Source organism: Camellia sinensis, chromosome 15 (genome assembly GCF_055761805.1).
Source record: "Camellia sinensis isolate YWXY chromosome 15, ASM5576180v1, whole genome shotgun sequence".
NCBI classification, from domain to species: Eukaryota; Viridiplantae; Streptophyta; class Magnoliopsida; order Ericales; family Theaceae; genus Camellia; species Camellia sinensis.
In genome coordinates this window covers 8,205,840-8,217,941 of record NC_138975.1, presented here as the reverse complement: position 1 = coordinate 8,217,941, position 12,102 = coordinate 8,205,840, and the positions used below count along the sequence as shown (strand labels likewise).

At 34.0% G+C, this 12,102-nt stretch overlaps 1 protein-coding gene across 21 annotated transcripts; it reads right to left on the bottom strand.

Moving 5' to 3' along the window:
• Positions 1–1,900: 1,900 nt before the first annotated feature.
• On the bottom strand, positions 1,901–9,761 carry LOC114311958 (glycerol-3-phosphate dehydrogenase [NAD(+)]-like). Of its 21 annotated transcripts, XM_082909232.1 has the most exons (12): positions 8,935–9,724; positions 8,764–8,835; positions 6,651–6,741; positions 5,783–5,838; positions 5,035–5,135; positions 4,867–4,921; positions 4,728–4,776; positions 4,488–4,589; positions 3,370–3,427; positions 3,024–3,190; positions 2,679–2,763; positions 1,901–2,254 (listed from the first exon to the last, which is right to left on the bottom strand). In XM_082909232.1, the coding sequence occupies exons 3-7, from the start codon at positions 6,678–6,680 to the stop codon at positions 4,743–4,745; spliced, it is 276 nt and encodes a 91-aa protein (XP_082765358.1). In that variant the 5' UTR covers positions 6,681–6,741; positions 8,764–8,835; positions 8,935–9,724; the 3' UTR covers positions 1,901–2,254; positions 2,679–2,763; positions 3,024–3,190; positions 3,370–3,427; positions 4,488–4,589; positions 4,728–4,742. The 21 variants fall into 21 exon arrangements, 17 of the variants coding, with proteins under 17 accessions (XP_082765358.1, XP_082765349.1, XP_082765359.1 ...); XR_014356759.1 differs by lacking the exon at positions 5,783–5,838 and having other exon boundaries at positions 6,634–6,741; positions 8,935–9,355; XM_082909223.1 differs by having other exon boundaries at positions 1,901–2,763.
• Positions 9,762–12,102: the final 2,341 nt, after the last annotated feature.

Here is a 12,102-nt window from a genome sequence, read left to right as displayed (position 1 = left end):
ACAGAGGTGGCTTCCACAATGGTATATCACTTATCTTCGCACAACACTTTGCTCCGTACAAAACAGAGGTCCATGGATCCATGACAGACAGAGGGTCACAAAGTGACCAAACAAAAACCAATGGTTATTTAAGTCCCCCAAGGCGTGGGACTCCCGTGGTGGTACTTACAAAACATAATTGTTTATAAGGTTATAGTCAAATATTCTTTAAAATATAAACAAATATATCCATGGGTTTTATTTTAACAAATAGAGTTCAGAAATTAATCCACGTAACTGAAATATTAATAAAACATAACTTATATTAATATAACTAATAAAATATAACTTGTATAAAATTAATATGCTAAGTCAAAATATACGTAAAATATATTATGGTAACTTAAGGTATAATATAACTCACCTTAACTTTAATACCTCACTCTTTCTTTCCATTATCAAAGATTCTTCTGACTTCCATTACTTTCTTTTCCTTTTCTTCCTCTCATTTTCCCTCAATTCCTTCCTTCCTTTCTCTCTTTCTTTCTTCCTTTCTCCCTTCTTTTCCTTTTTCTTTCTTTTCCTTCACAGGTTTGCTCAACTCCTCCCCACTTATAGGGACGAAAAACCAATATCTGGCCAACACGTGGCCAGCCGAATCAACCCGTAGATTTGCTCCATAACTTCACCCGATTTGCTTATTATTAACGTAGATTTATATTTATCATAATAAATTTTTAAGATAATTATATTTTGGCCCAACTTCCTAATATAACTATATAAATAAATAAATTTCTCATTATACCAACAGTACATTAATTATTTATTTTACTATCACACCTATTATTTATTTATTTATTTATTTACTCTTACTTTTATATTTATTTATTTACTATTATTTATTTAATAATATATTATCACATACAATCATAATACTAGTATAAAATTTAAGGGACAATTTAAATTTTCGGGTTGTTACATTCTTGGATAACTTTCTCCTTGTACTATATCTCTCTATATTCATTTATACCTCTTTTGTAGGTTCTAATTCAAATCCGCATTAATGATCCAAATCAGCTACTTTTGTAGGTCTCACAGTAAAAATTATTCATACAAAAAGTTAATTTTATCAGACTACTATAAATATGAAAAGAAATTGCATTCTAATTTCACTACAAGAAATAACACTTTTGCTGACCAAAAAATTGGTCGCTAAAAGCTCATTTTTAGTCGGCAAAAGTTATCTGCGACCAAATTTTTTGATCGCTAGTTTTGTCGCCAATTGAGGGTCGGCAAAAGTAATTCGCGACCAAAATTTTGGTTGGTCGGGAAAAGTTGGATTTGCCGACTAAATTTTTGGTCACTAAATATGTCATTATTGCGACTAATCCATTTTGTCGCTAAAACACTTTGGTCGCAAAAAGTGATATTTTTTCGACCAAATATCTTAGTCGCCAATTGTCACACTCCACGACCAAAAAGTTTGGTTGCCAATTATCACATTGAATGACCAAAAAGTTTGGTCGCCAATTGTGACATTCCACGACCAAAAAATTTTGGTCGCCAATTGCGACATTCTACGATCAAAAACTTTGGTCACCAATTGTCACATTCCATGACCAAAATAATTAGTCACCAATTGTCACATTCCATGCCCAAACATGTTTGTCGTCAAAAGAAATGTTTGCGCAACTAAAACTTTAGTCAACAATAGACCTATTCGCGACCAAATCCTTTGGTTGCCAAAATTAATACTTTTAACAACTAATTATTTAGTCGCCAAATGTGCTTGGTGATACACCGACTATTTTATTTAGTCGGCAAAAGTATAACTTATCTTTCCCGACTAATCAATTGGTCACCAAAACTAAAAAATAAAACTAAAATTTGGTTGCCAACATCCAACAAAATAAACCTATAATTTATAATAATCCATCCAATTTATTCAATATAATCTGTAATTTGCAAAAATCATTCAAACCAACAAATAAATTAAATCATGAACATTCAACAAAGTACATATATCAACTATTTCTAATCCAATTTAGAGAAGGATTATTTTTGCTAGATGCATCAGAGACAATGTTTAGCATGTTATGTTTTAGATACATAAATTGACAACACACGATTTAAGTTTTCCTATCTTTGATTGTGCTCTTTAGTACTCCAGAGGACATTGATGAAGCTGGATTGATGGCTTTCATAATCTTTAAGACATTCCAAGCAGTGCCAGCACAGTGTCCGGCGGTCACAAGCACATCTTCTGTTGCCTCCCCTGCATTTTCTCCAAACTTGTTTGCTCAACAATGGTGAAAGCCAGGCAATGAAAATTCAAATGGAGTTAGAGAGAAAAATAGGAGAAAAAAATGAAAAAAGTACTGGAAAAATTCATATAGAACAAGTTGTACTGGGAAAAAAGAGAGAAACAATTGAGCTGATAAACTAGACAAATTGATTTTATGAAAATTTGATTCAATGGGACAAATTTTGTCGAAAAATTGTTACATTTTAAGTTGGTGCTCTGGAACTACTACACAATTACCCAATTTTGTAGTCATTTTAAATTCTCATTCTAACAACTTAGAAAGGTAATTGTGTTTTATTCCCAATTTTTGTAAAGTAACCAGAAATGTGAATGTACACCAATATCTGCTGTTATTTATATAAAACCATGTCTTAGTCACTATTAAGTCTTTTACCTTTCATAAACCATTCTGGTTGTGGCAGCAGAGGTGGCAGAGAGGGCTTGTTTTTCAGCAACTTCAGTTGCATCTTACAGTTTGTCTGTAGTTTCAAGAGAAATCAATGTGATTACTTCATATTCTTTTCTTTGAATCACAAAACTTTAAAGTAGTCTTTACTCACTGGAATAAATCTAAGAATACATAAACTAGTCAAAAAATCGGATACAAAATGTATATATGGATTGCAGACAAGATTTTTTTTTTAAGAGTACGTCCTACTAACAAATTTTGTAAAATCATGTATATTGTGTCTTTTGATATGCTATTGATTTCTGTATTGATAATAGAATTATTACTTACTAATAGCATCGAGTGAGGCCAAGAGGACTTGACCTGGAACCATGGCTAAGAAAGCCTTCCCCATCTGTGACTGAACCACCGGTGCCATCACAGTTCCGGTGGCAATGCCAACACTATCAAGCATTGCCTTGCTCATCTGTTCTGTCATACTAGACAGGTTTCTCACACTACATAATAAAAATGTAAAATAAAAATCCATTAAAATCTTTTGAATTATTGTAATTTTTTTTTAAAATTTCTTGGTCAAAAGATATTCTAACAGAAAGATTAATGTTTCAAAAATATAGTTTAAGGGTTTGATTGATTTTGTTGTTCTTTGTGGCACCAACACCATTGTTGCTCTTACTTGATCTGTTTTTCTCTTCCACAGCTTCAGTCAGAATCATTTCCCCTCCCTTTTGCACCTGTTTTTTTGCTCCTCACTTTTAATTTGACAAATCATTGAATTATGTAAACTATAACACACTGTTTAGCATAACAAAAATCCAACATTTAGTAAGTGGCCACATCACTAGGAGGTGAAGTGTTTGAGTTCACTCCCCATGCTAGAGTCTTCTATATAACTAATTATTTATTACTTCCGAAGTAATGACTCGATATACTGATGTAGTGCTCTTAATGTTAATAAGAGTACTAGTAATGGGATGAGTGAAGCTAGCCTAACTCAGCTTGTTTAGTTAGGTGAGAGATAAGGTCAATATCATTCATCTTCTTTTATGTGACTTCATTGGTCGAAAGTATTACATGCACATGCGACGATGATACTTTAAGAATATTAAATAATTTTCCGTTCGATATATCATAAAAAAAAAAAATGATTACTAGGCTTCATCACATTGGTCATGGGTACTGAAATAATATTTTTTAATCTTTTCAATAACAAAGAACTTTCTATGATATTAAGCTCCCAAAATTGTTGTTAATTTAAGTCACCAAGTGAAGTGTCCTATTATTCCACTCCGCACACGCGCGCACATATATATATATATATATATATATATATTAGTGGGTGTGTGCTCACTTGATAGATGTACTTTTAAATTTATAAAATATAAATTTTGATTTTGCATTAAAAACATGTAGCGTGTCTATTGCTTGAAAGTGTTATTTACATTGGTATTGCTCAAGTAATAAAAGTATTGTTTACCAAACTAATGGTCTTAGGTTCAAGTCCCTTTCACCACCTCAATATTTAATTTTTCAGTTACTTCTTCACCTTATATAATCTATATATATATATGGTTGATGTGTTTTGATAACTAGATTGCAATCTGCATTAAAAAATTAAGTGCACTCTACAATTGCTCTCATAGAGAAATTAGCATAAGGTTTAATAAGCACAATCTCCAAACACAACATATTTGTTTTTGTGGATCAATAAGCACACAATCACATGAAATCAATTCTTGGAAGCCAAATCATCTATATAACTTGTAAGGGTATAAATAAAGTATAGTATAGTACCTCTGTTCCAGCTATATTCATTCCTGACCAGTGCCTTCCCACTAGGCCTAAACGGTTTATTTTTAGAGAATGCCCCAACCCCCAATGAAGAACAACCAGGCCCTACCACCAAAATAAAAATCAAAAGACCTCTTTGTACACATTTATTTTGATAAGAATTCAAGCACAAGACATTAACCCTAGCAGTCTGCTATTATTTATTTAATTGCTGCTCTTCACTATAACTATTTTTGTATTTACCTGTAATTTCTGGCCCTACAACATCTCTTCTTCAAGCTCATCAAAAGACCTGTAGATGAAGACCAACGAGGCCAAACATGATTAGTGATTAATCTCTACTAAAGTTTTTCAACACTAAATGGTTCTAACAGATGCATACCTTTTCTCTCCATTCCTAGCAAAAGCCTCCGCACATTTCTTGTTTCTTCCCCCTACTGCCATGTCGAAACAACATAATAAGGTTGCATGTTTCTATCATGAGCAACCGATGTTATGAAGGCAAAATTTGTAGAATTAGGAAAGCAAAGAAATCTATCTGGCTACTTACAGCAAGTTGTTATAAGGTCAGCTACACCACAGCTTTCGTAAAAGGTGCTATCCTGGACAGATGAGAACAGCAACTTGGAAAAGGCCTTCATTTCTCTTTCTCTATAATGTGCGTAATAAGAGAAGAAAAATACAAGAGGAATACGAATAAGAATATATTTGAACTCTTTACTACTTCCACATTATATTTATAAGAATAAGAATAAGAATCACTATGGGATAATGTGCGTAATAAGTGCAGAAAAATATATTTATAAACATAAGAATCAAAGTGAAGAATTAGTGAAGAATAAGAATCAATTTGAACTCTTTACTACTTCCACATTATATGGCATATTGGACAAGTTTGTTTATTCCTATCGGGAAGAGTCAAGACAAAAGATGGTCACTTAGAATACCCTTAGCCTTCTGGCATAACACCCTAACCTACAACAGAGAGAGAAGATGTCAACGGAGAACCCTTTTCCATTACACTAAAACAGAAAGGTATCGATTAAAAGGTGAATACGATAGCATAATAATAACAATAGTTTCATAACATGGATAAGGCAAAGTACAATATATAGATGTCCTGAGTAAGAGTCAAACTAGGACCTCGGCTTAAATGTGAGCTACATGTATAAAGGTTCCTTTTATAATAAATGGTTATTCATTCATCATAACAGAAGAATACTCGAGCTGTCATGGTTCTTCAGTAAATTATTTCCAGAACCAGAAGTGCCTCTATTAATACTTGATTCAATGCTCACTTTCGAATAACGGAAACTCCACACAATTTCGTGTAGAAGTCAACCCTAGTATTGACCTGCATTAGTATACCAACAAATTAACAAAATTTATGTTTTGGGATAGGCAACTTAAGAATACAACATAAAACAGTTACATGTTCTACAAGGGAAAAAAATGTGAACAATTCCAATTTGCTGTAGATAGAAATATGTTGTAGTCCACTATCTTTTTTTCTGTTTTCTTTTTCATTATGCACTCCCTCTTTATGACATAGAAAGTAAAGACAAACAATAGAACAATATGATGCTAAATGTTAATATCTAAATGTAGTTTAAAGTTAAAACTAATGTGTCATGAATGGTTAATTTTAGGTGTCACAGAAAACTACAAAATTATTCAACAAGAAAGAAAGCAAATGTGTAAGAAGACTAAACGTGAGATGGCCACATTATTTCATTCTCATGTACACTTTTTAAAAGCAAAGGAAATATATGCTTTCAAAAAAGATGATATAAAAAAAGGAATAAATCACACCCCAATGAAACAACATTCACAGTCATCAGTCATTACTCTGCATAAATTAATCCCAACAATTTATAGCTAGTTTAAAAATCTAGTTTAGCCATATGTAGAGGAATATCTTTTCATAAAATTGACATCATGAGGAGACACTAAATTATATGCTAGCAAGAGAAAACACACAATCATATATGTAAAAAACACAAACAAATAAAAATTGAAGGCATGTAAAGTTCTCAGTTTAAATTCAAAGAATTGAAGGAAACTTGAGATAAAAAGGAAGTAGTCTACTTATATTCCAAATTTCATCAGAGAGAGCGAGAGAGAGAGAGAGAGAGAGAGAGAGAGAGACTTGAATTGAGTGCATGCCTTGCTACTAATTTTTCTCCTAAAACACATCTGTTGAAGTGACTACTTGCTTCTCAGTAAAAGGCAAATGGCCAAGTCTATGCTTCATAACCTGAAAGTCAAAAACAATAAAAGCAATGATGATTGGTAAGATTTAACATTTTTATTCTATTAACCTTTTGAATTAACCTTTCAACATTTTTATTCTATTAACCTTTTGATGTGTGCCCAATCCTCGTATCAAAACTAAACTTATAAAGAGCAATAATTGCAATTTTATAGAATATACTAATAAAAGAATCTACTATAACAAACCTAAGACAACCTATATCTAACAGAATTGGAGAACTAATAACCATTTCAAGAGAAGTACATGACCCACATAATCATACCCCAGGAGGTGTATGGACTTTTTTGCTCAGGTCTGCTATTGAATATGATATAGTATTTACTGGAGGTGTATGGACTTTCTTGGGAACAATGGGAACAATGGGTTTCCTTGAGAAATCATCTTTCATCAAATGATTTGTGACGATCAATAGGTGGAGGTCTTAGGTTTATTGTGGCTGAAGTCTCAAATGTTTTTGTGATGATTGTAGATGGAGTTTGAATCGCTGCAAAAATGATGCCATAGAGTTATAATTAAATATAGTGCTCAAGTGGTTTCAAACAAATGAAAATACAAGTAACATTGTGTTTTAATAAGACCTACAGAAACTTAGCCCCTTTTATAGTTTCAGCTCAGCTTATGTGCATGGTATAAAGAAAATTATTAGGCTCAAGCCACTTAGCAGTGGGCATTCATAAGAAAAAAAACTAATATCTTAGTTAGAGTTTCATCACTAAACATTTCTTTTAAGATAACTGGGTGTACCTGAGTTCAAAGAAAGGTTTTGATCAATCTAAATTGAAATACATCAAGGGAAGTAGACAATGGTGGCCTGCATCTAATACGTACTACTGAATCATGGATTTGTGATCCTTTCCTTGACTCTACAGATTACAGCTAGAATTTGGATGCAATATTTGGAGGAAAAAAAATCCCCTTTCTATTAAGTATCATGACTAAGGAAATGTATTTTCAAAAGCCACAACTTAGTAGAAAAACAAACAATGTAAATAATCCCCATTTGTGTTTCAGGGGTCAGCCACATGAACCCTGTTTAACAATGATATCAAAGAAGTTGCAAACACCGAGAACCCACAATAGGACAATAATGATCTTTAACATGGATATGAAGAGACATCACGAAAAGCTTTCGTCTGTTCACCTATCATAGACAGAAGGAAAGGACCCCAAAAATAGTAGTGCAAGGGGAAGCTCAACACTAAATAAGTCATACCCAAACCACCCTTAGTTTGGAGTTCTAAAAACTACAGCCAAAGTCACAAACATCATAGTGTAGTTCATAACTATTAAGTTGAAGTCAGAAATGTCATAGTGTGTGTTCTTCATGGATGTAGCTTGCACAAAAATCCTAATTTTTCTACTAAAAGCAAGTGAAAATATGTCTTCAAATAAAAATTCAATTTTTTTTCTTTGATAAATAATAATTGATTAAAGAAACAACATCAGAGGGGTTGCCACCCTTATACAAACAAGAACTCAAATGAACAAGTCAAAGCACACAATTATAGGTTCAACACGATCAATCATGTCTTTCTTCACCTAAATAACTCCTATCAAAACAGCTAACTACTTCCTATGTCTTTTTAGTTCAACCAAATTATATGCGAGTACACGAGGTTTGTGAGCAAAAATGTTACATTTAAGTTAAGTTGAGGGCTTTACCAAGAACAGACCTCAATGGGGGAAATAAGTAATTTAACATCCTGTAGCCCCTTAGTGTACATAAAAATAATCATGGTACCCTATTAGAATGCTATATTAAAATAATCAATATTGATTTGTTCCCAAAAAAAATAAACAAAACACAAAATAAAGCTTCTCATCTGTGGCATGGAAAGTAATGACTACCAAAGTGTTTAAGAATTGAAAAAAGACAGAACATAATCATTTAGTCTTGTACATCATAATGAAAGACAATGCTGTTGATAACGCCTCAACTATGTCAAGGTATGCATATTTGGGAGAACTCCACAAGGAAAAAAAGGTGATGGAGGGTAAACTTACAATGTGGAGACGGATAAAAGCTCACCAAACATGTCATTCACTTGGCCCTGAAGTTGATTGTGACCAACATTTCTACAATCAAAGCGCAATGTAACAACCAGTGGTTAAGTGTGAAGTTTTAAATAGTTTTGACATGAACAATAAAAATCAAATTTCGGATGCTTGACTAACAGGTATTTTAGGGAAGTCATCTGAGATATGGAATAAGGGATGCCACCAGTGAAGCTATTTCCAGCAAGGTTTCTACATTATAAGAGGATTGCTGATGAAACCACCATAAGAAAATTAAAGGGCGCAATTTTTTTTTTTTGATAAATGAAATTAAGGGACTGAAATAGAAGAGAAGGAAAAATCAGTAGGCATTAAGCATACAGTTGCGTGCAGTTTGAAGGTGTGCAAAATTTATACATAAATTAAATTAAAGAAAAAGAACTTGGAAATGAACAAATTGAATCAAAATCAAAATCACATAGGAGATAGACGACTTTGACCAACCCTAGCCTTAAAAAAATCACTTGTTAGGGTTTCGAAAATTAGAAGGAGAGGGAAAGAGGCAGAGTGAGAGCAACAAACAAGTGAGAGAGAGAGAACTTAACAGAGTCGTAGTCGTCGGTGGTAGTCGCAGTCGCGGTGGCGGGCTTTGTCTTTGTGTTTAGAGTCTTCGTCCTCGGCGGGCTTGAAGGATGGGGGCTTGAATGCAGAGGGCTTCGGAGGGAGGTTTTCTAATTTTCTCTGAATATCGTCCCCTTGAGTCGAAGCTCCTTCCACGTCCTTGTACACGAAGTGATAGTTCGCCATTTTTGAGAATCTTCGATCAACTCTCTCTCTCTCTCTCTCTCTCTCCCTCCCTCCCTCCCTCTCCCTCCCTTCCTCCCTCCCTCCCTATAGTATCGTATTTTGGGGATTTTTTGTTAGGGATTGGGGATTTGAGATCGTGAGAAACAAAGGGGGGAAAGAAAGGAGGGAAATAGAAAGAGCGGGAAAATGAAAAAAAGAAGAAAAGAAGAGAGTTAGGATAAGCGGTAGTTTTATTTATTTTTTGTTAATATATATATATATATATTTTTTTTTTTTTTTTTGTAGTTAATGAATTTTTATTTTATTTTTTTATTTTTTTTTTGTTACTAAGGTTAAAAATTTATTTGTTTCGTTTTTAGTTTAATGAAATTTTTTTTATTTGGTAAAAGTAAGGGTAATATTTTTATGAAAAATATTTTCAATCAAAATAAAGTTAATGAAATTTAGAGAGATAGAGACATGTAGAGAGATAGAGACAGATAGATTAACTTTATTTTAATGATTTTTTTTATTTGGTAGAAGTAGGGGTAATATTTTAATGAAAAATATTTTTCGTTAAAATAAAGTTAATTTTTTATGGTCAACGGAAAATATTTTTTTGTGGCCCATTTTTTTTTTGTTACTAAAAATCAAGAGCTAATTTTTTGTGGTAGAGGAGAGGGAGCGGCAGTAGTGGTGAAGGTGGTGGATAAGAGGTGATGGTGGTGGTGATGGCGAAGGAGATTAGTGGTGAAGTTGTGGTAGTGGTAGAGGAGATGGAGTGGCGGTGGGGGAGGAGGAGAGGTAATAGTAGTAGTAGTAGTAGTAGTGGTAGCAGTGTGGTAGTGGCAATGGAGTGGTAGTGATGGTGGTAGTAATGGTAGTCGTAGAGGTGGAGTGGCAACATTGGTAATAATGGTGGTAGTGGAATGACATTTACAGTGGTGGTGAATGTGGTAGAGGAGATGGGTCATGAGAGAGAGATGTGTGAGAGACAGATAGAGAGAGAGACAGAGACAGAGTAATGAGCGAGAGAGACACAAAGTGGTCGCTAAAAGTGCATTTTCTTTTAGTGGAGAGCTCAATAACTAGAGAAGGTGGGAGGGAGAGAGTGAGCAAGGTGAACACAATGGGAGAGTGAGACAGACAGACATAGAGAAAGACATAGAAAAAGAGAGAGATAAAGAGTGAAGAAAGTTGAGCGAGAGAGACAAAGAGAGATAGGGAGAAGAGAGATGAGCGAAAGAGATAGAGAAAGAAGAGAGATGAGAGAGATAGAGAGAAGAGAGATGAACGAGTGGTGGTGAAGTTGTGGTAGTGGTAGAGGAGATGGAGTGGCAGTGGTGAAGGAGAGATAATGGTAGTAGTAGTGGTGGTGGTGGTAGTGGAGTGGTGGCGATGGTGGTAATAATGGTAGTTGTAGAGGTGGAGTGGCAACAGTGGTAGCAGTGGTGGTAGTGGAATGACATTCGCAGTAATAGTGAAAGTGGTAGAGGAGATGGGTGGTGAGAGGGAGAGATGAGTGAAAGACAGATAAAAAAAAGAGATAGAGAGACAGAGACAAAGTGATGAGCGAGAGAGACAAAGTGGTCGCTAAAAGTGCATTTTCTTGTAGTGGATTGATAAATCGAAAGGGAGCTCGGTAAATAGAGAAGAGAGGAGGGAGAGAAAGATAGAGAGAGAGACAAAAAAAGAGAGAAACAAAAGATGAGTGAGAGATAGACAAAGAGAAAGAGAGAGAAAGAGAGCGAAAAGAGATAAAGGAAATAGAGACAAAGAGAGATGAGCGAGAGAGATAAAGAAAAGAGAGATGAGCGAGAGAGAGAGAGAGAGAGAGAGAGAGAGAAGAGAGATGGAGAGAGAAGAGAGAGATAGAGAGAAGAGAGATGGGCGAGAGACACAGAGAGAGAGAGAGAGAAACAGACAGACAAACAGACAGAGAAGGGTGATGAGTGAGAGAGAGAAAGAGAAGAGAGATAGAGACACAGAGAGAAAGAAAGAGACAGACAGACAGAGAGTGATGAGTGAGAGAGAGAAAGAGAAAAGAGACAGAGACAGAGAGACAAGAAGATGAAAAAATGGGTGAAAAGAGAAATGTTATATCAAAAGAGTAAGACGATGTTGTTTTTTTAATTTTTTTTTTGTGACAGAAAAATGACGTTGCATTTATTTAAACCATTTTGTGACTATATATATATGAAGACGTCTCAAAACCACAATATATATATATATATATTTTGCAACAGTACCTATTACAGTCGCAAAAAACTCTTTTTTTTTCTTTTTTTTTTTTTTTTGCGAATGTAGCTGGTGCCGTCACAAAAAAACTCTATTTTTTTGCGACAACAATTTCTGCCGTCTCAAATACTCTATATTTTTTTTTGCGACAAGAAGTTTGGTCGCCAATAAGTTTTTTGGCAACCAAAATTTTGGTCGCCAAAAGATAAAAAATAATTTTTTATTTTCCATTTGGCGACTGCATTGTTTTAGTAGCCAAAACTCAATATACGGCGACTAAAATATTTTTTGTCGCTAAAAATAAGTTTTTGGCGACCAAACTTT

What these genes read in the sequence shown, in the direction of transcription:
- LOC114311958 (XM_082909236.1), bottom strand. Translation starts at nt 4,508, where the DNA reads ATGAATATAGCTGGAACAGAG. An exon ending in TGAATATAGCTGGAACAGAG is followed by an intron (nt 2,764 to 4,487) that starts GTACTATACTAT and finishes TTGAAACTACAG; the next exon opens with ACAAACTGTAAGATGCAACT. An exon ending in ACCAGAATGGTTTATGAAAG is followed by an intron (nt 2,279 to 2,678) that starts GTAAAAGACTTA and finishes ACCATTGTTGAG; the next exon opens with CAAACAAGTTTGGAGAAAAT.